The following is a 22,986-nucleotide window of genomic DNA, read 5'->3' on the forward strand; positions in this document are numbered from 1 at the left end:
GGTCTTCAATCAGAGGCAAAGAGTGTTTGATGACATTCAGTAGCCACATGTTGTTTCCTACATTGCACTGATTTGTGCATACATGAAGACTGAGAGGTTTGGAGAGGCTCTCAGGTTTTTCCGAAACATGCCTGAGAGGAACGTGGTTTTGGTGGAACGCTATAATCAGTGCATTTAGCCAAACGGGTCACAATGAAGAGGCAGTAAACCTCTTCGTTGAAATGTGTGGGGAATAAGTAGAGCTCATCAATATCCAAGTAACTTCTAAGAGCTTCCCGATGCACCTCTCTGCTTTGATTTTAGGAGACGATGCTGCCAACCCATCTCCATCTCCATCTCCGTCCGCTTACAGACCCCTCGTGGAACCTGTTGATCATCTCCATGGTTGCTAGCATCTGCGCCATTTTTCTCTTTTTGAGCTACTACAACGTCCTCAGAAAGCACCGCCCGTTTTTCAATGGATCCTTCCTAAGAAACAGAAACCAGAGACGTCTTTTAAACGGGGCCGACCTTGACAACCCTTCTTCGCTGTTGCAGAGTCAATGGCTGGAACCCAGCATTTTAGAAGCCCTTCCTGTAATCCATTTAGAAGGAAAAAGGGCAATGGTAGCGACTGCGAAACGATTGAGCAGTTCGTTTAGGAGACTTCAACAATGAAGATTGGCCACGGAGGCTCCCTCGATGTTCTCAAATCTTTCAAGCTTTCTGTGTCCCATACCTGGTTTCTGTTTCAAGAAACCGCCGGTCCCATATCGCACTCTGGTGGTGATGATCTTCCCGTCGATGCTCTGAGGGCAGGTGTTGCGTCTGTTGAGTACTGTTGAGTACTGTTGAAGACTTATCGAGCTGGGATATAAATTAAGTGAGGAAATTATCTTTTTCAATTAATTTGTCGAATCATGTATTTCCTAGCTCTTCACCTAGTCTTACTGTTCTACACTTTGATGAGATTCCACACCTGAGACGCAAATGCTCAGGAGATGAAAAACACTTCTCAGTGCTGTAAGTTTATCATACAAATCATTTTGAGAATATGATGATAGTTAGCCACTGTACATGTATGGAACTAGCTCGAATTCCTTCGTGATAAATGCAAGAATTTGAACCTAAAGGCTATGGACAAGTGCCAGCTCAAACAGATATTGAACTCTGTGAACCAGAGGCAAAATGGGATAGACTTGTGAAGATTACATAAACACATTGGCAAAAACAATTTGTATGTTACACGTAATTTCTACAATGAGAGAAGAAATTTTCTACCATCTAAAAGCATATTTCCTGTGTAAAAGAGAGGTTGATTTTTTGCAGCCACCGAAGCAAATCCCAACCTCAGATGATAATGGAGCAGGATCCGCTTCCTAGCAGTGCAGGCTTGTGAAAAATATCGGTGGGGAATTTTATTAGCAATAAACAAACCAGCATATAATGACCTAATATCCATACCCCTGAAGGAAATCACCAAGAAAATGGACTTGCACCTAACAAAAAAATCTCGTTTTCAATGTCTCTAACCCATTGACATACTCGATTGCAAATTTCTATTGCCAAAGCCTGCAGTTCCAACACAGTCCATTGTATAGTATAGTGTCAGATACATGGTCATTGAGAAGACAACTGTTTCAGAAAGTTTCAAGAGGCTAACCTTGTCGGCCAGTGGATCAAATGCAGCATAAAGTTCAAAGTCCTGAGTGATCCAGCACAATAAAACTGTAACAGAACAAAACTGGATAAGGATCCTAAAGTGGAGTGGCAAAATCATTAAGATGCTAGGAAGACAAAAATAACAAAAATAATAGAGGCTGAGAAAAGTATATCTCAGTTCAGTTGTCACAGAATCTGAACAATTAACATACACATACTCTTATACAATTAGGCATAACAAGAACCCAGGCTTTGACAGTAGTAATTCAAATACAGTACCATAGTTTTCATCTCTTCTGAATTGTGTTTTATGAGGGCTCGACTCTTTACCGTGCATGGAAGCATATAGCTTTTGATAAGCTCTATACAACCTGCAAGAATATAGATATGTTACCCATCTATCCATGTACCGAGCAGCAGAAAATATAGAAACCGCTAAAGTCAGAGAATGACAAGCTGCTAATTGAATAAGTAGTAATAGTAAACAAGAATGGTACCATTTTTGTTGTTTGGAACTGTTTATAGGTGATGAGAATTCTGATGACATGTACTGATCCAGATAAATACTTCTATATATAAAATGCCAAAGTCCAGCAGGCCCTCCAATGCCTGCACGAGATCTGTCAGGAGATCCGGGTATTGATTTATCTTGCCCCAGGTGAGGAGATAAAGATCCAGAGTGAGAAGAATCAACAGGAAGATCTTCAACATGAAGTCCACCATCTAGAATGGATCTCTGAGCTTCACTTAGAACATTTGACTTCAGGAGAACATTTTCAATGCGAATCCTGAAAACACATGAAAAAATATTTTACAAAAAAGAATAATATAAAAAAGGCCTTTAGAAACATGCTTCACATCAAGATAATCAGGTGGTTTGTCTGTCCATGTATATTGGACCAATGCAGATGGCATGGCCCAACCAATCCTTGAAGTCACAAGTAGATATTCAAAATAAATAAATAAATAACTACCTTTTAATTATTCATAACTTATAAGGAATATTGAAGCAGAAAGATGTTAGCTTACCTGCAGTCCTTAAGATGATAAAAGGAATCTGAACTAGTTGTTAATAACACCAAATATGTATCAACCTGCATCATGAGGAATATTTAGCATTTAGTGTTCTTCTTTTTGAAATGCAAAAAAAGGTCTTTATAGCTAATAATTTAGAATAACATTCTGCAACTAGTTTCATCACTTTAATAATAGTCTCTTCAAGTTTTCAAAATCTGATTCTATGCTTGGCTCATGTTCATGGTGCTGGCCTAAATTGAAGTCTAGGATTTAGGTCGACAAATCTGCATCCATCTAGTCAATTAGCACAACCTACAAACAAACCTTATCAAACACTATAACAAGACATCAAAGGACACCCTGTTGTGAACCATATATAATGGAAATAGAACACAAGAACATAAATTTTGCTTACATCGAGGTAATGGACATAAGCATATAAAAATGCCATGGGATTATATCTTGGCAAGCAGATGGGTGAAAATGATTCAGAAGTCCTGCAAAGAGAGAAGATAAGGAGACACAATAGGAGTAGGTCATTAGTGAAATTAAAATGCATTTTTATTCACAAGAGAATAATCCCAAATACTGTGCCCACCGAAATGATTCAGAAGACAAGACAAAATTTGCGAGCAGAAGCATATCATCTGGATGAAGAGACGATTTTTGTGCTCCGACAAGACTGATAACCTGCGAGAACAAATGAAAAGAAATATAACAGATTACATCGAATGTTCCAGAAAGCCAAACAGGAAACTGAATCCTCAAAAGAACATTTGATGTGCTTCTGGAAATATGCATGCATGTTGTGTTTGGTACTCATTCATAACTGATGTTATTTGGGATGCATTTATAGAGGAGTTTTTAGATTAAATGCATGCCAAAACCATCTAAAACATAGCCTTTTGTTTTAAGGAATGAAATTAGAAGTAAAAGAAGAATGGCTCACAATTATCAGCACAGACCAGATGGCTTCTAAGATGAAAGTGATCCATATACATTTCAAGCCACCATTCAAGAAAAAATATACATTCCTAACTAGAGACCTTCTCTCATACAAGGTGCCCAAGCATGCTGACCGCTTATTGTCTAGTAACATCAAATCTTATTTCAAAAAAAAAAAAAAAATCAAATAAATTTTGCCCATATGAATTCAGCCTTCCACTCCATCGCCACATGGAGCTGTTTTTTAACATGAAGTCTGGGGTTCAAGTCTGACATTTGATAAGGTATGTTTGTGTATTTTGAAATTTTGGAAAAAATAAAAGCCAAAAAGATCTAAAATATCTTACTTTAAGGTAATCGATATTCAAAGAACACTTAGAGAATATTTATTCTCGCTTATATAACTGGAAAGGGAAACATGCAATTAATTTTAGCACAAAAAATGGCAACAACTGATCTCAGTAACAAACCCTTATAATTTAACTCAGCCCCCTACGAGTTAGCAGGGATACAGAGCCAAAAAACTAAATAAATAAAAAGTAGAAGAAGAAAAAGAAGAAAAAGAAGCAGAAGAAGAAGAAGAAAGGAAAAACATGGAGTGAATCCATGAAATCTGGGTTTTCTCTTCAACACTCAAGCAAGGAGAGGCATTTTTTTCCTCCTTCTCCAGTAAGAAGATATTCAGTGCCAGTGATCAGACAACTGAAATAATTTAAAATTTTGAGCCTCATAAATCTCCTTCCCCATGGAGAGAAGTAGATTTTTGAACAATTTATCTCTATCAACCGAAGGAAGAGACATACTCACCTAATTAAGTAAACAAAATGGGGTGATAAAAAATGTTTAATGCTAAGGAGGCAGTACTTTGATGTGCACCACTAGGAGCAACTTCTTTACCTTTGCAGGACAAGGAATTTTCACAAGTTCACTAATGCATTTTGTCTTCATTACTTTCCATTTTCTTGTCTTCAATTCCTTGTTTCCATTACCATTAAAATGATAACAAACTAACACAAAAATGCTTAGTGGTATATAAATCAATCAATTGAAAAACAATTAAGGGGAGGCACTAGGGATATTTAGACCCAACCTTGTGCTGACACATCAATATTGCAAAAAGAACACCTGAATCAGTAACATCTTGCAATATAGCACCAGCTGCCTGTCTTGTCGGGTAAGCAAGAGGCAGGCATGTATATGCATGAAGAAATGTTGCGGGGTTCCTGAAACAGATTAAAGTAACAAAAAATAAATCAAAAAAATCAAAAACACACAAGCTGTTCTGTCCCATCCACTTCCAAAGAAATCAAGCTAGTTGAAATAAAACGTGAATTAAATGTTGAAGAAAAGGTAATAAATACGATTAAAAAATTAAGGAGATCCCTAAGACAACCCGAGAGAGAGAGAGAGAGCAATGCACAAACCAACTGAAAGAATGAATGAGAGATGAAAAAACGGCATCAGTTCCTCCAAGTAAGAGTGTCATATCAAACTTTGAATTTTTCTCAAAGCATCGATTTACAGATCTTGTCAAGATAAGAAGCATCTGCATCCAAATAAAAACAAATAAAGTTCAACCCAGAGCAGATGAAAATGAAAAGTACACAAGCATATGCTGAAGCCACATTCTATTATTAGCATTCTAATAAAAAACATTCAGAAAGTAAGTAAATTACTTGTCCATATAAAAGCTCCAGCTGGCCCCTCAATGCCTCATAAGGCTCCTCTGTACAGCTGATGCAGACCAGATATATAGGACCTTTGACAAGAAAAACTACCTGGGCACAAAACAATTTCTGGTCAATATCCTAGAAAACTGATGCTGACAATATCTAGAAGATATATCCTAGAAAACTTTTCAGAACAAAAAAAATCTAGAAGATAATTTTTTACAAGACATGCAGTGTGTTTTGTGAATCAGCTGTCTTGCATGAACAAAGAAAGCCAAAAAAATGATCTTGTGTATTATTTAATATTTACATTGGGTTCGAAGCAAGAGGGTGGGAGGTATTTGAACCTAAATCTTTTAACAAATGAAATTATGCCAGCATAACTCTCACTCAACTCACATAGAATAAAACAACCACCAAAAACTGACCTGATGATTTCCGGCCCTTACATAATTAACATGATCTCCACTAGAAAGAGACAAGAAAAGAAAATCAACAGAATTGAACCAGTGTGGCTTGAATTTATAGTTAAACAGAATTCCATAAAGCCAGTTCCAGTCATTTACCCATTTTGCACAAAGGAGATAATGGCTTGCAAAGTTGCAGAAAATCCAGCTAGTCTATACTCATCTCCATATCTGCAAGGAAGTAAAGTTAATCATTGATCAGAAACTGCTATATTATCCAAAAGATAATATCAATATTCTATTTAAAGATAATATCAATATTATATTTTGCTGTAAAGATGAGAAACAGAGAGACCTAGAGTATATTGGCTTCCCAGAGTTGCTTAACACAAAAAAGTGTTTTTTTCTTTTCCTCCAAGAAACAGAACCATCATCCTGCACACAAATTGTAATAAATGCAATAAAATAAGTAAGCAGAGAACTTACATATCCAAAAGTTACACGGTTGGTGGAACGGTCAGATGTCAATGGCCAATAAAACACAGAACAAACCAAAGCTAAATAAACGCTATATAAAGTGAACAAAGCCAATAATAATATGAGTGAAACAACACAAAATACATCGGTAAGGTTGATCGGACTGCAAATTTAAAGAGATGACAGTCACCACGTAACTAGTACGTGCATTCTAAACATGAACACTGTTTGCAAAAGATTTCTTCTTTTAATCTGGACTGCAAAGTCACTGATGCTTCAACCGAGAAGAAAATTGTAGCACATTCAATGTTCATATTTTCGCTCATAGTTTGACTCCAAATTTCAACCACCCGAAGCATCGGAAACACAAATTCACAAAGTTTTTATAGCCATTAAAGCCCATAGATGACTGAAAAATGGAAACTAATCCCACTGACCTCATCAACGTGCCGCTTCCCCGGCATCCACTCAGAAGAATCTGCTGTATCAGGTTCAATAGCCCCATCGTCCCTAACTTCCTCAATCCCCGTACTACTGGTTGCGTTACTACTACCCCTCTCCCCCGCATACCCACTGCTGCTGGGGCTACACGGTTCTTCCCTCAAACCCACACCCGAAGACGATCTCCTAATCTCCCCGGCAACTTCCATACCCACAAGTGCAGGAACTAAAACACCCCCAGTCGCTTCTCCTCCCTTTTCCTCCCGTTTCTCCTTTCTGTCCTCTTCTTCACTAGCAGACCTCGTATGAAGAACGCCATTGACGCCGCCGTGAGAATCCTCGTCAATTTCATGTTGTTCCGGTGCATCGGTAGCCGAAGTGTCGGTCTCGACAAGGGACAGACGTTTGAAGCGATCACCGAACTGCACGAAAGGATTAGGGTTCTGCTGATCGGCGATGACGGAGGAAGGAGGAACGGAATCGGAACCGGTATCTACAGCGGAGTCCATCAGGGTTTTGGAATCCAAAAATTGTTAGTTAGGTGGGAGTAACGAGAAAGGCGGGGGAGGGGAAGTTTTTAACGAGCTAAGGGGGAATTTTTTTGCATAATTTCTGACGTTCCCACTTTCGCCAGTAAACCAACCTCGGAAGTTAAACTTGGGTGCGAAGCTGTCTGCCGTCTGGTTTGACCAGTAGTTACGTACCTTAACGTCGTCGCCCGGTGAGCTCTGTGCACTTAACATTCCAATCTGTCTAATTCAGTCGAAACTCTGACTCGTTTATATACTTTATAATTTATGAAAAAATCCCTTTTACCACTTTTAATCTGGTTTGTTACGAAAGAACTGAAATTATTGAATATTTCTTCTAAATGCATGTCTTTATACGAGTAATTTTTTTTGTTTTTATGAATTTTGAAATGAATTTGTGGTAAAATTGTGATCCTTATACCCTGTCACTCGGTTATCAAAAACTGAAAAAATGGGCCGGAATGATGATGAGCCTAAATCGTCGGCTTTTTCATATGGTGAAAGTGAAACTCGCTTCTGATTTTACTGGGAAGGTGATTGAAATTCTTCGCAGTTTACAAAAAGCAGAGAAAGAGACAGCAGTGACCCACAGTAGTTCATCTTTTGCGCGCTTCTACTCTCCACAGATAAAGAATGAAGCTAGAAAGTTTATCCCTTCTGAATTTTTCTGATGCGTTTTGCAGGCAGAGATGGCGGCTTCATCTCTCACGGGAACCTTCCTCGCATCCTTACCTTACCAGGTTCTTTCTTGTTGCAATTCTGTCCCTTGAATTCTCGTTCCCAATTGAATTTTTGTTTGATACGAAATCGAATAATATCCAGCTATATGTTCCAAGCTCTCCCTCAGTGACGCGCTCGAGAGCGATTTCGTTGTCCATTACCAAGGCTTGTTCAAGAGAGACACTGGCTAACGAAGAAGACAGTGAGCTTCTCACCTCAGTTTTTTAGTTGAAACTGGTTCCATTATACAGTTTCTTGTAGTTCATCAATAGATTACTGAATTACTTAGGTTTAAAATTCAAGGGTTTCTTCATCCCTCTGTGATCAAAAGCAACGCGTTACAGCTTTCTTTAATGAAGCTAAGCTAAGCACTAATATGATGAATTCAGAGTATTCTGGGAGAAGAGTGCTCCTCACCGGAATGGGCACGTTGGGAGCAAGTCTCTTCTCAACAAGATTTGCTTTAGCTGAAGGTACCGTTACTGGTCTTCGTTCCGTTCTGGCATGGCATCAGCTAGGCAATCCATTTTGAGACAAAAAAAAAAACGTTTTTTTCTTTTTTCCATCTATGCAGAAGTACCAGATAAATACGGAGCATTCGTTGATCCTATAGATGGGTACTCGTACTATTACCCCTCGGATTGGAGGGTAGGTTCCAAAACGTGATTCAGCATTATTTTACAAGTTCTTCTCTGTTTTGCTTAATGAGTGACTTTTCTCTTCTTCTTCTTGTATCCTCCATTTAGGACTTCGACTTCAGGGGACATGATTCAGCTTTCAAAGATCGGATCCTGCCTCTGCAGAATGTCAGAGTCAGCTTCAAACCAACCGATAAGACAGACATTCACGATCTGGGTCCGATGGAAGAGGTATTAGTTACTGCTACTTTGCTGTTGCATCTTTTAACAGGGGACAGATTTCTTCTACTGATTCCCATTTCGTTCCTAGGTCATTTTCAATCTGGTGAATAATATATACGCTGCACCCACTCAGAAGAAAACTATTTACAAGATGGAGGAGGTACGTTTTATTCCAGGTGTAATCTACAACTGAAACTTTCAGCTAACATGGCCTCCACTGCAATCACTTCCGAGTTGGATAACATGGTGATTCCTGGTTATTCTTCATAATTTTTTTTCTCTAAATCCCCTTATTGGTTCTTCTTCTCGTGTTCCACATCAGAGATCTGTTGACGGTAAAAACTACTGGACCTTTGAGTATGAACTTGAATCTTCTGGCTTTGCTCGCTCTGCCTTTGCTACAATAGCGATTGGAAACGGTATGTCATCCAAGTGCTACTGTGGGATATCTTGCTTAAAGGAAACAATTGGCGTGCTTGAGATGGTTCTGAGACTTGTTTTGCATTGGCAGGGAGATACTACACATTGATTGTTGGTGCAAACGAAAGACGATGGAATAAGCTTCGCAATAGACTCAAGGTTGTGGCTGATTCGTTCAAATTGATAGATATCTGATGTGGGAAACAAGAACAGTTTAGTTGATATTGTTTTATTCCAGGCGAAAAGCCACTTTGATCAAATTTTGCTGTAAATAAGACGTAGATCTGCTTGTAAGGGCTATTGTTATGCTACTTTAATCCTTGTAATAGAGGTTCTCTTTAATCATCCCAACCATGCAATTCAGTGTGAGGAAACTATCTTTAATTTAGAATAATTTGAAATTTTTAGATGGGAACTTCCAAGGAAATTAGATTTTTTTTAATATATACAGGTGCTGCTTACAGTTCAAATAAGAAGTGTGAAGTATTTCTGGGGTCTGGATCCTGTTACGAAAGCATTTACCATCAAGAGAGCTGAAGTTGCTAGGAAGCTTGCTGTAAATATCATACATGTTAAGAGCAAAACTGAATTTGCTGCAACTGCTCAATATCAGACCATGACAACATCAGATATGATTTCTCCCAGAACCTTTTTCTCGACTTAAATAACAAATTAATACACCAAAGGAAGCAATGGCATCTAGTGTCCAGGATGCCAAAGCCTCCAAAAGAATGCATCCATCACACTGTCCTTTAATCACCCAAACTCTTCACCATCTATGAATTCTACATCTGAACAATGTTACAAGCCCCCTCAGAGTTCTCTTTTTTTGCCCTTTTGTTCTGTATACACCAACAAAGAATACAAATGGTCCAGAAGCTCTGTGCATTTTCCATTAACATTCAGACTGACCTGCAAAAAAGGGCGAAAGAGAACAAAGCCAAGCAACTGCCAAAAGCTACTGTTCTGGCATGGAAAGAATGTTCACCAATCTAGATAAGTCGATGTTGCCGTCGTCCCTTTGTAAAGTGAGGCTGCATCAAGCGAACATACAACCCATTCATAACAACCAATGAATCGTGGGTTCCCTGCTCTACTATTCGCCCACCATTGAGAACTACGATGTTGTCCACATGTCTCATCATAGCTGCTCGATGAGCAATCAGTATAGTTGTCTTATTTCCCATGATAAGAGTATCCAGTGCCTCCTGTACCACCCGACTTGACTCAGATTCAATAGCCGAACTTGCCTCATCTAACAACAAAATGGGAGCATTCTTGAGCACCACCCTAGCAATAGCTATCCTCTGCTTTTGCCCTGGCGTGAGGTCTACACCCCTCATTCCCACATGTGTGTCATAACCATGCGGCAAGCTGCTTATAAAGTGATGAGCATTAGCTATCCTTGCTGCCTCTTTCATCTCAGCTTCAGTTGCATTATGTCTTGCATATATTATATTCTCCCTTATAGTTGTTGAGAATATAATTGGCTCCTGCTGAACGAGCCCTAGGTGGTTCCTCAACCATCTCAAGTTATAATCCTTCAAGTCCCTTCCATCCAGTAAAATTTGACCAGCAACTGGGTCATTAAATCTTTCTATCAAAGAGATAATTGTACTCTTCCCGGAACCTGAAACTCCAACTACAGCAAGAGTCTGTCCACCACTAATTTTAAGGCTGAAATTCCTCAAAACCATCAGCTCAGGACGAGTGGGGTAGCAGAAATCAACATTTTTCAACTCTATACTCCCATAAACATTAGGTGGTTTTAGCCCTGCATTATCATCTGGATCGATCTTTGGGACCCGGTCAATAATTTCAAAGACTGATACTAGAGACTTCCTCCGCTTAAGTATGTAAGGTGCAAGACCAAAAGGTTCCACCAGTGCAAAAGTTGCGAACGAGAATACCATGTACTCCTTCAGAGCTGTTCGAAGAGTAAGATAACCAGCCTTTACAGAGGTAGCTGTGTACCAGAGGAGGAGGGCGTTACAGGCAAAAAGCAAAAATTGTGAGAAGCCAAAGGCAAGACCAATGGCCAACCCGTGGAAGAAACTCTGCTTGAAAATTCTTTCTAGCTGTGACCTATAGAGCTCCATCACTTTGTTCCCAGCACAGAATGCAACCACTGTGTAGATGTTTCTAACAGCATCCTCAAGAACCAAAGAGGCTTTTCGATGCATCTCCTGGATACCTCTTGAGAAACCGGCAAGCCACATTTTCTGCAAAAAAGAAATTTAACATCGATTGAACATAGTAAGGTTCATCAACTAGAGGATCCAAAAATGGTTCAAGGAAATATCCATTGAGCAGAATCATGAAATTGGGCTAAAATGCAAACCTGTGCAATTGCAGAAACTGTAAGAATGGGTATGGTGGCCAAAGCTACTAGTGCCAAACGCCATTCAAGAATCATTCCTATCAGAAGAGCTACAATCACAGCAGCTGTGTCCTGAATAATTATAGAAAGGCGGTTGCTGAAAGCAGCACGAACAAATGTAGCGTCATTTGCCAAACGCATTGACAATGTATCTGCACTGTTCTCCTCTTCGTCAAACCACCAGACTTCGTTCCGCAGCATAGCTGAAAAGAAACATCCAAACAATGAGTGAACTTCTGCATCTTTCTTATTGAAAGGGAACACCAGGGGAAACACTAGTAGTTTGATAGAAGTTTAGAAATTTCATTCACCTGAGAACATCATCCTCCGAACTCGCTCAGTCATTTTTTCCCCCATTATACCAAAATAAAAGTGTTGCAGGAAATTCGCAACCACAGTAACAATTCCCATACATGCAATGATCAAGCACCACTTATCCACTTCATGGCGTAGATGATGATAGCTGTCAGCTGTATAATATGCCACTACTATCATAGATAGAATATAAGCAAGAAGAGGATTAAAAGAACCAAATATGGCTGCACCAATGCTACCTAGCAGAGCATAGAGCCACTCAGCTAGGCTAAGCTCTGCAAGCCTCCAAAGGGAAGGAGGCTTCTGATTGTGTGGGTCATTTGAGTCTTGATATCTTGTAGGCATCTCATCAAACTGACAAAGAGGCCTACTAAATGTCTTGGAGTGGGACCTCTCATTTTTGGGATCAGATATCAAAAGTGGGGAGATTGGTGACTCAGGATCTGAAGCATTTGATCCCTGTTGATGATGTCCAGGATGAACATCAATTTTTGGTAACTCCGGCAATCTCAACTCAAAGCTGTCCTGTCTCTTGATAGAAGGTGCTTTTTCTGATGCATCCAGTACAGAGAGACCATTTTCTAGCATTTGCTCGGAGGGTGGGCTCTGGGTCTTTGGTGACTCTTGAGAATTCACAGTAGGATCTGGATTCCAAAATGCAGGTACCCCATGAACCCTATGGACAGAAGATGATTTAATCAACTTTGGAGAAGATTCTTGGAAGCTCTGGCTTGCAGATGAATCCTTTTCGATTTGAAAAGTTGAAGTTTCCTTGTAAGTTTTTATTGGTGTCCTGAAACAGTAAAAGAAAAAAATGATACCGGCAACTTGTATATAAAAATTTAATTTTGACGGTTTTCCTGATCAACAATGTTCTCCAGAAAAACAAATCTAACTAGGTTTTGTAAACCATTATTGTTTCTGTTAAATGAGCAGCTCTAGTTGAGATTTTTTTTTTCTAAAAGATAAAGAACATACAAGTAAATGGTACAGCACTAAGGGTTGAAATTTAAGAGCAGATGACACAATGAGAAGTGAACATATTGGCTTGAAAACTGTTTGAAACCCAACGTTTTTGTCAAGCTGGAAAAATTTAATGATACAACATACCTTTTGGGAAGCTTTACCGCTTCTTCACAGCGCAAGAGCTCAGCATACAGGCCATCCAATGTTAGCAACTCATCATGTGTACCCATTTCAACAAGTTGGCCCTCCTCCATTACAGCAATATAATCTGCATTTCTTATTAGGCTAAGCCTCCTGGCAATAATGATTGTTGATCTCCCCAACATTAGGATGTCCAGTGCCTCCTGAACTGCCTTCTCTGCCTCAAAATCAAGACCTCCTGTCACTTCATCCAACAGAAGAATAGATGGATTTGAAAGCACCGCCCTTGCAATTGAAAGTTTTATCTTTTGCTCTTCAGTTAATGTCAGACCGGCCCTACCCACCTGAATCATATAAAAAAGAAAACATTTGCATGGAGAAAAACTGAAATCTAAATAGCAGCCTTGATTCTACCTGTGTGTCATATCTTCCATCAAGTGAACTAATAAATGTATGAGCATGAGCTATTTTTGCTGCTTCCTCAATCTGATCAAAAGTAGCATCTGATCGCCCATATGCAATGTTATCCCTTACGCTCAAACTTAAAAGAGCAGGTTCCTGTGTGACCAAACCGATCTGGCTTCTTAACCATTCTAGTTTTAGGCCTTTAATGTTCTCTCCATCCAGAAGAACCTCTCCTGCACAAGTGAAGAAAATAAACATCAAAGAGAGCAGGATGTCATTACTTGGACTACATGACTTCTTGAAGATGCGCACCTAATGTAGGATCATAAAACCGCTCCATGAGAGGAATTATACTGCTCTTTCCAGAGCCATTCCTGCCAACAAGAGCCACAGTTTTCCTAGCAGGCACAGTCAGGTAAAACCCACTTAAAATGGGAATCTCAGGACGAGAAAGGTAGCTGAAATACACATTTCGGAACTCTATGTTCCCTTGAACAGAAGCAAGTATATTTCCTTCCTGATTAACAGTGGAAGTTGAACGGCTTATCATCTCATATAGCCTGTAAGCAGCAATTCTGCCTTGCTCAAATGAATAGAAGTTTGTCGCAGCTTGATTTAATCCCCTAGAACATCAAAGTTACGATAGTTGTATTTGAAGATTAGATTACACAACAATATTGAAAGACATGCATAAATAATAAACATTTTCACAAAGAGGATGCTTACAGGCCACTCAGAATAACAGCAAATATGGCTGTTAAGATTTCACCACCATTGGCTTTCCCACGAGAAACAAGGAATCTTCCAACCCAAAGTTGCAATGCACAAGAACAAATGGCAAGCCCATATGTAAATCCAAGTCCAAGTCCTTGCACGAGACTTATCAATATACCATATCTAAGGGTTGCTTGAAGTGATGTTGCATAAGAGTATTTAGCCAGTGTCTCATTTGTGAATGCATACAGAGTTCTAATGTAAGAAACAGCCTATACAAGCAAATCACAGGAAGGTGAATTTAGAAGGAAGGTAGTCAATTTCAACAATTATTGCAAACAGTATAACATAACATCTTACTAGAATCACACTGAAAGTAAAACTCTCAAATTTAGCGTAACATTCTTGAGTTCTATACATGTTGACAAACAATTAAATAAATTAACCAACACACAGACAGCTGGCTAGCTTATCAAAAAAAAAAAAAAAATGTTTTGTTTGGATGGCCAACTCCAAAAGCATAACTAAGAGAAAAGAATATATGCTACCTGCTCTGCAATGCTTGCTGCCTCAGCATATGCATCTTGAATATTTTCAGCCAGTCTATGTAAAAAAATGTTAGAAATTCCTCCAGCAGCAACAATGAATGGGCCAGTGGCCAATGTTAGGATCGCAATTTGCCAACAATTGATCAATCCAATGACAAGACCACCGAAAAATGTTGCCATGTTATGTATATAATTTCCAACCTGATTTTATCAAGACAAACAGAAACAGATACATTATTAGAGGTGGGATCAATTACAAGAGACTAGTTTCTATATTTTTAGTAGGCAGCTGAGACATACTTTCTCGCTAAGAGCAGACTGGATCAGGAGCACATCACTCAAAACTTGGCTCACAATATCCCCATTGTTTCCATATGTGTCAAAAAAACTCATGTCCTGATTCAGTAAGACTTGCACATATTTTGATCTAATGACTGCTGTCTGTCTCTCCCCCGTAAGAATCCAGCATGAAACCTCTATCAAACATATGAAATCAGTTTAGAGGCCTGCAAGACTAGATGAAAGATTGAAAGTGCAGGAGTTTCATCGTATCATCATACCAATCCATCCGGCGACAAAAACACCTGAGGCTATATAAACAATGTACAGGGCATGCTGCAAAATAAATGAGAAAAAATAAATTATTATAAAACATTGACTCAGTGAACATTAATCTCATGCACAGCATGTAAACATCTAAGAACTCCTCCACTATGAAAAAGTTTATCATAATTCTTACCACAATGCAAATTTCTGTTATTGGAGTCTTTTAAGCGAGTTAGAACCTAGTTCACATTATTGAATCTTGTTGGAAATGCAAGCAAACCCAAAGACTTATCACTTTTCTGCTCTAGTAAATGACATAACTAAAGAAAACACATACATGGTAGATAGGAAAGGACGGAACTAATCATAAATATACACACTCATCTATCAAGGCTTCACTTTTACTGACAGTTAGCAGGCCTCTTTGTCTGAGTTGACCAGAAGAGGAGAACTAAATGATTATTCGTCACCAGAACCAAAAGTGAAGATTGCATTGGACAGGGAAACCACAAAAACTTCTTTTGAGCAATGAACCCAAAGCCAGCCATTTCTCAAGAGCAACAACACCTGAGGACCTTGATACACCACATGGATCTGGAAGCCACATGCTAATGCTCATCATTTCGGTAGCCATAAATTTAGAGATCTCCCAAAAGTTCCTTAGTGCTCATTATGGTCAACTCTCCAACATCTTTCTTTGGCTGAATGGCAAGTACTTTCATGGTGCCCATTTTCAAATTATGAAGCATGGCTAATGATGAGAGCAAATACTCCAAAAAGTTGAAGTAGAGTATATTATCCTAGTGAGAACAACAGATGCTTTTCCAACAATTACAATAGCTACTGCTGCCAATCATCATTGATTGTCTCAGTATGCCATCTCAGGGTAAACAAGCACCAGTCAACTGAAGGAAGTCTTCAGCAAGTATAAATTTTCTTAAACTCTAAATTTTCTTATAAGGTTCCTCTAATTCCAAAACTCATTGTAGAGTGATTGTTGCACTGACAACCTTTAACAGTAGACCACATGACCTCCACAACAATAAAATTCAAACGAACTCCAAATGCTTTATAAGAAGTAGCACCTACTTGTTTGAGCCTTCATGATGGGAGGATTGCAAAACAAGTACATGCAGCACTAGGAAGCACTTAAGTTTCCTTAAGGTGTAACTTCCATTTTTATTTTTATTTGAAATGGTATAACTTCCCTCTATTGCAATAGAGGGAAAAAAACAAACGAATACTGGAATCTCTAGACAGCATGACGCTCACAAGAACTAGAACTTGTCCCACATGCACTTTTCCAGAGTAAACCCACCCACAGGAATCACTAATTCACCATACTTTACAGTTTAGGAGCTTTGAGAATACTAAACTAATAAACTGCTGATGTTTGGTCCACTCCAAAATTTAGTCCAATGAAACCCTAAAAACTATTATTCAGTAAACTCACTGAACCATATTTCATCTCTCAAAGTGGTTGGATTGGCTAGAGGAAATCAATGCAACGTATCAACCAATTGCCTAAACGCACTGTCAAATTTTATTTTATTTTTGAAAATATGTGCAATTTTATAAAGCCAGAAGGCAAAAGAAAAACAAACTAAGGAACTGCAGATGTTTACAGTGCCAGAAGGCACCGTCAATATTCCTCCCGAAGAACTAGTGACAACCAGTTCTAACAAAATGAAAGTGAAAGCAGAACGACTTACACTACAAGAGACTGTCTTTTAGGCCTAGATTTCACAATTTGGCGAGCAGGTTCATCCCGCAACCACAGAGACTAGGGAATTACTCTACAAAAGACTATCTTTTTAGACTAAATTTCACAAATTATCCAGCAGGTTCATCAAGCGACCATGTAGACTAGGTAAGTACTAGTTTTAATGACATATCGAAATGTTCAGCTAATTCACAAAAAAGAACAATGCAATGAATTTTGAAAAAAAAAAGACAAAACAAGTAACAAGGGTCAGTCAGCGCTTATGTAACATACCTTACTGAACTCGTCAAAGAGCTGATCTTTCGACAGATGCGGTTCGGAGCTGAGCAACTGGAGGACCTTTCCAAAGAAGTGCAAATAGACGACAAGCGCAGTCCCGTGAGCCGCGGCAGCAATCGATCCAACAACCATAAGGAACCAATCGAATCCATCGGCACAAGCGAACAGTCGCGAGAAGGGCACAGCAGCCGGAGGCGGCTCAATATCCTCCGCGTCCTCAATTCCCGGGTCCTCTTCTACAGGCACAGACTCAACATTCGAATCAAGGTACGGGGATGGAGATTCCGGCGGCTCCGAGACTTCAGATACCGGCGTCAACGGCTGGATGTGCGGCGGGGACCAACCGAAGAGCCCGCGAGAGATCATCATCCTTGAGGGCTTAAAACCCTAAACCCTAGCCCTAATTCATCAACACCCAGAAGCTTCTCGCCATCATAAACAAGAACATAGCAGCAAAACCAGTGAAACCGACGGATTCTTCATTTTCCGCCCCACATGAGAAAAATCCCTAAGAGAAAAAAAGTTATCAGAGAAATGGAGAGAGAAAAAGGTTGGTATCAGAAGAGGCAAGCAAGTCCGCCGTCTGAGAAGAGCTGCACTTTTAACAATTCGTGCCAACTTTTCCGGCGTGGCGTCGTGGATCTTTTTTTCTTCCTTTCCGGTGAGGCGTTAAAAGCGAAGCGACGTCTGTCTTGTTTTTCTTAATTGTTTTCGGAAAATAAGCGGACACAAGCAGGAATCATTACGCTCGCCTTTTCCCAGTTTTCCAGCGCAATCTGAAAAAACGTAAGAATCTTTGGATTTGGATTTCAAAGACAAAAATTCATTACTCACAATTAAAACCTAATTATCGTGTCTGCGTTGACCGCGAACTGGCCTCCGACGACGGTCGTTGAAACCTCCGGCTACAACGAAACTGAGAAGTCCCCGCAGTGAGACCTACGTAAGACGCCAACTGATTCACTTACAGGGACCCAGCAGGCAAATGAGATCACATCCATCAAGGGTAGTTCCGTCATTACGTTAACTAACAGGGGTAGTTTCCGAAATATGGCGGTAAGTAACGCCCCCGGACACGCAACTAATAAATGATCCGGAGGCTAAACAGAATCAAGATTACTTTTTGGACTATTTTATGCCCTTTGAGGCATTTCTTCAAACAGGTTTAATGGCGGCATAAGAATCAGTTCAGCTGTTTATTAGTAAACAAACGGAGGCATTCTGGAAGATGGACTCTTACCCAGAAATCAGCTACCAGTCTACGTCAGTCGGGAAGAATTGTTTGCCTAATCTAGTCCATCATCCCAACAAACCTTCATGGAGTTTATCCGTGGTAATCCGACTAGCTGAACTTTTTCGAGAAGAAAGGTGGAAGGTTCCCTACCGGCGAAGATGGCTGAGCACTCTACAGTTCGCCGCTGGCTCTGCCCTCTGCATGTGATTGCCAACTTGTACCCAGACAAGAAAGCGGAACCTATATAGAAATTGGATTAAAAGCATTTTTTCTTTCCCAATTGCCATTTCGACATCGAATGAGTTGTAAAATTCTGGTTTGGTGGGACTTACTTTTCCTCTAGAGACTCCCCACGTTCGCTTGCAGTGACTTGTCCCCTTTAATCATACCTGCCGTGGCTACTCCCGTGCTCAATGTTTTGGTGAGAGCTTTTCACCTTTCGCTGTTGTTCTGGGCCGGTATTCTATTTTTTTAAACTGTTGAGTCATTGATGAGGTATTCGGCCATCTTCAGCTTCGAACGCTCGTGTGTTTATGCTCTCGGAAGTTGAAATGATTTTACACTTCCTTGAGTCAGCAAGAGTATTCAACGTTCACAAAAGAGAACAACAGCACTTTAACAATTGGTGGCAAGATTCACGGAGCAGAAGGAAACTGGCAGGAAAAATATAAACAAAAAAAATGAAATTGCATCTAGTTTATTCGTTTTCCTGATGCGGCGATATAGCCGCATGGCCTATCGGTTTTGCCAATTGAACAATGATCTGTGGATTGTATAGTTTGAGAGTAAGCTCTATGGGAATCCAAAAAATGGGATCAAAATTAGGCCCATGTGACCAATATATGGTCCAAGCAGGGAGGAGATCCTCGAGTCGTCCCAACTGATACAGTTAGTCCGTTGTAGATGACGAGCTATCGTTGCTCGAAGCGAGGTACTGAGGCTCTTTGGCGGGAAAGGGTATTTCGGGCATTGAATATTCTGCGGAGGAGAAAGAATGCAGAATCGTCGTTTGATGTCCTCTGGATAAACGGATAAGATAGTCTTCTTTCCACAAGATACCGTGCGACCGCTCTTCTGGGCAATAATTTATTTGAGCGAATTTATTATTAGAAGACCTTTTTTACAATAATATTCGAAGAAAATGGCTTCCCTGCAGAATCGGCCTTCAATTCATCGGACATTGTTCTTAAACACGCTCACTCAGGTCTTGACGTCTGCTTCTCTTACTGTCTCAGCTCTGATCATTGCTCTAATTGGCTTGCCTTGTTCTTCTTTCGACGCACAGACGAAATCACAGTCTCCGCTGTTCTTACCAAGCTCGAGAAGAAGCACCTCAGTTCTCGTCAGGGCTGAACATTCCTCGACAGCATCCACGTCTTCCTCACAAGGTACATTTCATTTCTACTGCTATTTGATCTGTACATGCTTTTTTTACTTTTTTTTTTTAATTCTTTTCGCCATAGCAACCCTCTAGTGGGCAACCCTATAGCAATGTTGCATTATTGACTGATCTTTAGGTTTCAACATTTTATATCACCCTAGGCCTGTAAATCTTCTGGATATGATAGCAATCTTGTTAAAATAATAAGCTTATCCCCTCCCCCAACCCTCCAATATTCAACAAAAATACACCCGATCTGTAATAGAACTAAGGAAGTAAGCAAGAAGATGAAGACTATTGTACAATGTAATCGCTTGATACTTCTTCTTTTCAGAGAAATCTGGACGCCGTCAAGCACTTATGGCAGCAGCACTTGTACCTAGCATTTCTCTGTTGAATGCTACTCCCTTATCATGTAAGTGATATACTTCCTCTCACCTTTTGTCTTCTTACTTTTGTAGTTTTCGTTTTTTTCCTAATGATTCTTAAATAGCATTGAGAACATGCCTGCTTATTCTGCAGTGCATTGCTTGCTTGAATTTTATGGATGTCCTAAAGAACACCCTTGATATGGCTCAGTTGCTGCAGAATCAAAGAAAGGATTTCAAGCGGTGAACGACAAGAAGGATGGATATTCTTTTCTATGTCCATTTGGTTGGGAGGTTAGTTCTGTGATAACAATTCCTCTAGCATGAGCAACTAGTAAGTTTAAGACATGTTGAGGTCAATTACCATATCCTCAGTGGAAAACCTGGCCTGCAAGGTTTAGTAGAGCTACAGTAGCTAAGATAAATTCTAATCAAAAGTTTGTATCTCAGATTCGAAAAAATTGAACTTTATATGTGAAGACTTCTTACTCAACGTCCAAACTTACCATATCAGGAAGTTGTTATTGACGGGCAAGATAAGGTATTCAAGGATGTAATTGAACCGTTAGAGAGTGTTAGCGTCAACCTGATTGAAACAAGTAAAGGGGACATTCGAGACCTTGGATCACCTCAGCAGGTTTGTCAGTCTTATTTACTATGAATGAACTTCATATTCATTGTTGTGTTGCATAGAATATCATGTCTGCTTCTATGAAGACTAGTAGAGAAATATTCATTCATCTCAGGTTGCAGAAGCTTTAATCCAGAGGGTCTTGGCTCCTCCATCACAGAAAACTAAGCTAGTTGAGGCAAAAGAGGTTTGGTATCTTCTCTTACGTGCATCTGACTTTGATTTGGAATCATAGTGTTCTTTTCAGGTTTTCTTTATACACTCTTCCAACCATTGTTTTATCTTGGAGTGGATCAATGCCTAAAGTGAAAGATGCTTGGCAATTTTGATGGAGCCACAAGAAACCCCTGCCTACCTGGTCAAGAGCATGCACACTAACAGACTTCTCAAACATCAAATGAATAATAATGAAGATGCAAAAATGCTTAATGCAATATTATTTAGTCTGTTTGTTCGGACAGTCACTTGAGAACTTTGCATGTAGTACTTAGAATCAACAAGGTTGCATGAGCAGCAAAGTTTAAAGAAAAATTTTGTAGATAAAAATTATGTAGTATGTGTTAGCAATAAAAGTGGCAGCTATTGCATGTATGCTTACCAGAATCCCAGCTAGTATCCAGTTGACCAAGCTACAAGCTACTGAAAAATTAAAATAACAAAATTTACAATCATAACAAGCTGTACATTTGGATATGTTATTAACTTGCGGTCTTTCCACTGGGAATGGAAGAGTAACTCTTGTAGAACTATAGGTCTAGCTTATGAACTCTTCATGAATTTCAAGTACAACTGAGTGATCAAATCAGCTGAGTCAGAGGATTTAGGAGATAAACTTACCTAATTATTACCCCATTCAATTCCACAAAACTCTTGTTCAGTGTAAAATCCATCCATTACTTTCCTCACCGGCACAATCAACTTCGGCATCCCCTAAGAATCAATAGGTCCAAAATTCTGGAAATAGAAGTTTATGACAAAAACTCCAGCCTATGTTGTTTTCCCCAAACTGAGGCAAAAACACGTCACATGTTGCAGTTTTCTGGGTGATTGCTTCACTAAATACAAACTATGTCAGTCTGATGTTCTTCATGTGGAAAGAGGCTTGCTAAGCTCCTATTCTGTGAGACTACTCTTTTTTCATGACCCAGAGCTTTCTATTATGGTCCAAATTCAATTATGTCTGAATGTAATGACAATTCCTGTTGGTTTTTCTATTAGAATTAGTTGCTTGTGAGTTTTGCCTTTCTCCTAGATGTAGTGTAGCAATCTGAATGACAACTGCCGTGATGAAAACGTGATAACATCACGGTGACCAAGTATTTTTGCTTACATTTGGAACCATCTTAGCATCAATGTGTGCACCTTGTCTTTCTAATTATTGAATGTGCACTGTCACAGCAAGATGTTGATGGCAAAGCTTACTACACATTTGAGTTTGTAGCTCAGGCTCCAAACTTTACACGCCATGGTCTGGGAGCAGTTACTATTGGAAATGGTATCTAACTAATTACTTCCATACTGCTGTCTTTAACTCGAAGTTCTGTGTGCATTGAAATTCCCTATTCTCCTTTTGTTCCTCTTGAACTTTGGCAGCTTACCATTAATTTTATTTTCCTCAAACTGTCTTCCATTACAGGTAAATTCTACACATTGACGACTGGGGCCAATGAAAGGCGGTGGGGAAAGATGAAAGATAAACTGATCACTGTCATCGACTCCTTCCAAATTTTCACAGCTGACCCTTCTGCCCCCCCTGCATGAGTATCAAACATCGTGCTGCTGCTGAAAGATCCTTCTGGATTTTGGACAAGCAATCACATGTAGATAGGGAGGTGTCTTCCCATCATTTTGATTCTTTCCTATGTTATCAAATCTGGATGACAATCTGCATTGGAAGCAGAGGCATTCACATTTCTTGGAGCAAATAAATTTCTAAACCTACTTACTGCTCTTGAGAGTGTTAACTGGTAGTTACTAAGAAAATACAATCAAATGCAGCATTAGCATTTGAGTTCCCCTATCAACATTATATAAAGCTATGAGATTAAAACAACGAAATCCAAAAATGTTTGGATAAAGAGTCGCCCATGAATAGGGGGTAAAAAATTCCGACCTGCCGGATTCGAACCAGCGACCTAAGGATCTCTGAAGAATTTCGTCCGACTACAGTCCTCCGCTCTACCAACTGAGCTAAGGTCGGTTTGATGAAAGTGCTTAATACATTTAA

The 22,986-nt window shown here is 39.5% G+C and overlaps 4 protein-coding genes and 1 non-coding gene across 7 annotated transcripts; 2 read left to right on the plus strand and 3 right to left on the minus strand.

The window, feature by feature from the left end:
- Nucleotides 1–1,140: 1,140 nt before the first annotated feature.
- LOC137936449 (vacuolar fusion protein MON1 homolog) lies at nucleotides 1,141–7,223 on the minus strand. Its single transcript, XM_068781131.1, has 14 exons — nucleotides 6,595–7,223; nucleotides 6,036–6,115; nucleotides 5,840–5,911; nucleotides 5,702–5,741; nucleotides 5,280–5,381; nucleotides 5,028–5,149; nucleotides 4,694–4,826; nucleotides 3,257–3,348; nucleotides 3,074–3,155; nucleotides 2,671–2,735; nucleotides 2,139–2,429; nucleotides 1,921–2,012; nucleotides 1,643–1,707; nucleotides 1,141–1,551 (listed from the first exon to the last, which is right to left on the minus strand). Exons 1-14 carry the CDS (start codon nucleotides 7,105–7,107, stop codon nucleotides 1,456–1,458), a joined length of 1,845 nt encoding a protein of 614 aa, XP_068637232.1. The 5' UTR covers nucleotides 7,108–7,223; the 3' UTR covers nucleotides 1,141–1,455.
- Nucleotides 7,224–7,597: 374 nt separating this feature from the next.
- Nucleotides 7,598–9,548, plus strand: LOC137936462 (photosynthetic NDH subunit of lumenal location 1, chloroplastic). 2 transcript variants are annotated; one of them, XM_068781156.1, is made up of 9 exons: nucleotides 7,598–7,661; nucleotides 7,812–7,868; nucleotides 7,951–8,050; nucleotides 8,238–8,321; nucleotides 8,423–8,496; nucleotides 8,595–8,717; nucleotides 8,797–8,868; nucleotides 9,031–9,127; nucleotides 9,220–9,548. In XM_068781156.1, exons 1-9 carry the CDS (start codon nucleotides 7,623–7,625, stop codon nucleotides 9,321–9,323), a joined length of 750 nt encoding a protein of 249 aa, XP_068637257.1. In that variant the 5' UTR covers nucleotides 7,598–7,622; the 3' UTR covers nucleotides 9,324–9,548. The 2 variants fall into 2 exon arrangements, with proteins under 2 accessions (XP_068637257.1, XP_068637269.1); XM_068781168.1 differs by lacking the exon at nucleotides 7,598–7,661 and adding an exon at nucleotides 7,691–7,719.
- A 119-nt stretch (nucleotides 9,549–9,667) lies between these two features.
- LOC137936456 (ABC transporter B family member 20-like) lies at nucleotides 9,668–17,930 on the minus strand. The gene is made up of 11 exons (XM_068781144.1): nucleotides 17,140–17,930; nucleotides 15,158–15,212; nucleotides 14,898–15,073; nucleotides 14,598–14,798; nucleotides 14,062–14,321; nucleotides 13,648–13,958; nucleotides 13,345–13,568; nucleotides 12,934–13,274; nucleotides 11,820–12,616; nucleotides 11,470–11,711; nucleotides 9,668–11,350 (listed from the first exon to the last, which is right to left on the minus strand). Exons 1-11 carry the CDS (start codon nucleotides 17,512–17,514, stop codon nucleotides 10,121–10,123), a joined length of 4,212 nt encoding a protein of 1,403 aa, XP_068637245.1. The 5' UTR covers nucleotides 17,515–17,930; the 3' UTR covers nucleotides 9,668–10,120.
- A 1,494-nt stretch (nucleotides 17,931–19,424) lies between these two features.
- Nucleotides 19,425–22,706, plus strand: LOC137942487 (psbP-like protein 1, chloroplastic). 2 transcript variants are annotated; one of them, XM_068788162.1, is made up of 8 exons: nucleotides 19,425–19,583; nucleotides 19,665–19,767; nucleotides 20,095–20,175; nucleotides 20,340–20,422; nucleotides 20,643–20,765; nucleotides 20,875–20,946; nucleotides 22,158–22,254; nucleotides 22,396–22,706. In XM_068788162.1, exons 1-8 carry the CDS (start codon nucleotides 19,521–19,523, stop codon nucleotides 22,518–22,520), a joined length of 747 nt encoding a protein of 248 aa, XP_068644263.1. In that variant the 5' UTR covers nucleotides 19,425–19,520; the 3' UTR covers nucleotides 22,521–22,706. The 2 variants fall into 2 exon arrangements, with proteins under 2 accessions (XP_068644263.1, XP_068644264.1); XM_068788163.1 differs by lacking the exon at nucleotides 20,875–20,946.
- A 160-nt stretch (nucleotides 22,707–22,866) lies between these two features.
- On the minus strand, nucleotides 22,867–22,959 carry TRNAY-GUA (transfer RNA tyrosine (anticodon GUA)). Its single transcript has 2 exons — nucleotides 22,923–22,959; nucleotides 22,867–22,902 (listed from the first exon to the last, which is right to left on the minus strand). It is a non-coding gene; the product is annotated as a tRNA-Tyr (tRNA).
- Nucleotides 22,960–22,986: the final 27 nt, after the last annotated feature.

Source organism: Aristolochia californica, unplaced genomic scaffold (genome assembly GCF_029961685.1).
Source record: "Aristolochia californica isolate CCGP_79_NKW_82.1479 unplaced genomic scaffold, dmAriCali1.0.hap1 SCAF_10, whole genome shotgun sequence".
NCBI lineage: Eukaryota > Viridiplantae > Streptophyta > Magnoliopsida > Piperales > Aristolochiaceae > Aristolochia > Aristolochia californica.

Excerpts from the sequence above, each read along its gene's own strand:
- LOC137936462 (XM_068781156.1), top strand. The coding sequence starts at position 7,623 with ATGGTGAAAGTGAAACTCGCTTCTGATTTTACTGGGAAG. Across the intron at positions 7,869-7,950 it reads TCGCATCCTTACCTTACCAG|CTATATGTTCCAAGCTCTCC; the intron begins GTTCTTTCTTGT and ends AATAATATCCAG. Across the intron at positions 9,128-9,219 it reads TACAATAGCGATTGGAAACG|GGAGATACTACACATTGATT; the intron begins GTATGTCATCCA and ends TTGCATTGGCAG.
- LOC137936449 (XM_068781131.1), bottom strand. The coding sequence starts at position 7,107 with ATGGACTCCGCTGTAGATACCGGTTCCGATTCCGTTCCTCCTTCCTCC. Across the intron at positions 5,912-6,035 it reads GGGAAGCCAATATACTCTAG|ATATGGAGATGAGTATAGAC; the intron begins GTCTCTCTGTTT and ends ACTTCCTTGCAG. Across the intron at positions 5,150-5,279 it reads TGGAGCTTTTATATGGACAA|ATGCTTCTTATCTTGACAAG; the intron begins GTAATTTACTTA and ends ATTTGGATGCAG.
- LOC137942487 (XM_068788162.1), top strand. The coding sequence starts at position 19,521 with ATGGCTTCCCTGCAGAATCGGCCTTCAATTCATCGGACATTGTTCTTA. Across the intron at positions 19,768-20,094 it reads ATCCACGTCTTCCTCACAAG|AGAAATCTGGACGCCGTCAA; the intron begins GTACATTTCATT and ends TCTTCTTTTCAG. Across the intron at positions 20,766-20,874 it reads ACCTTGGATCACCTCAGCAG|GTTGCAGAAGCTTTAATCCA; the intron begins GTTTGTCAGTCT and ends CATTCATCTCAG.
- LOC137936456 (XM_068781144.1), bottom strand. The coding sequence starts at position 17,514 with ATGATGATCTCTCGCGGGCTCTTCGGTTGGTCCCCGCCGCACATCCAG. Across the intron at positions 15,213-17,139 it reads TCTTTGACGAGTTCAGTAAG|CATGCCCTGTACATTGTTTA; the intron begins GTATGTTACATA and ends TTTATTTTGCAG. Across the intron at positions 14,799-14,897 it reads AGTCTGCTCTTAGCGAGAAA|GTTGGAAATTATATACATAA; the intron begins GTATGTCTCAGC and ends TGATAAAATCAG.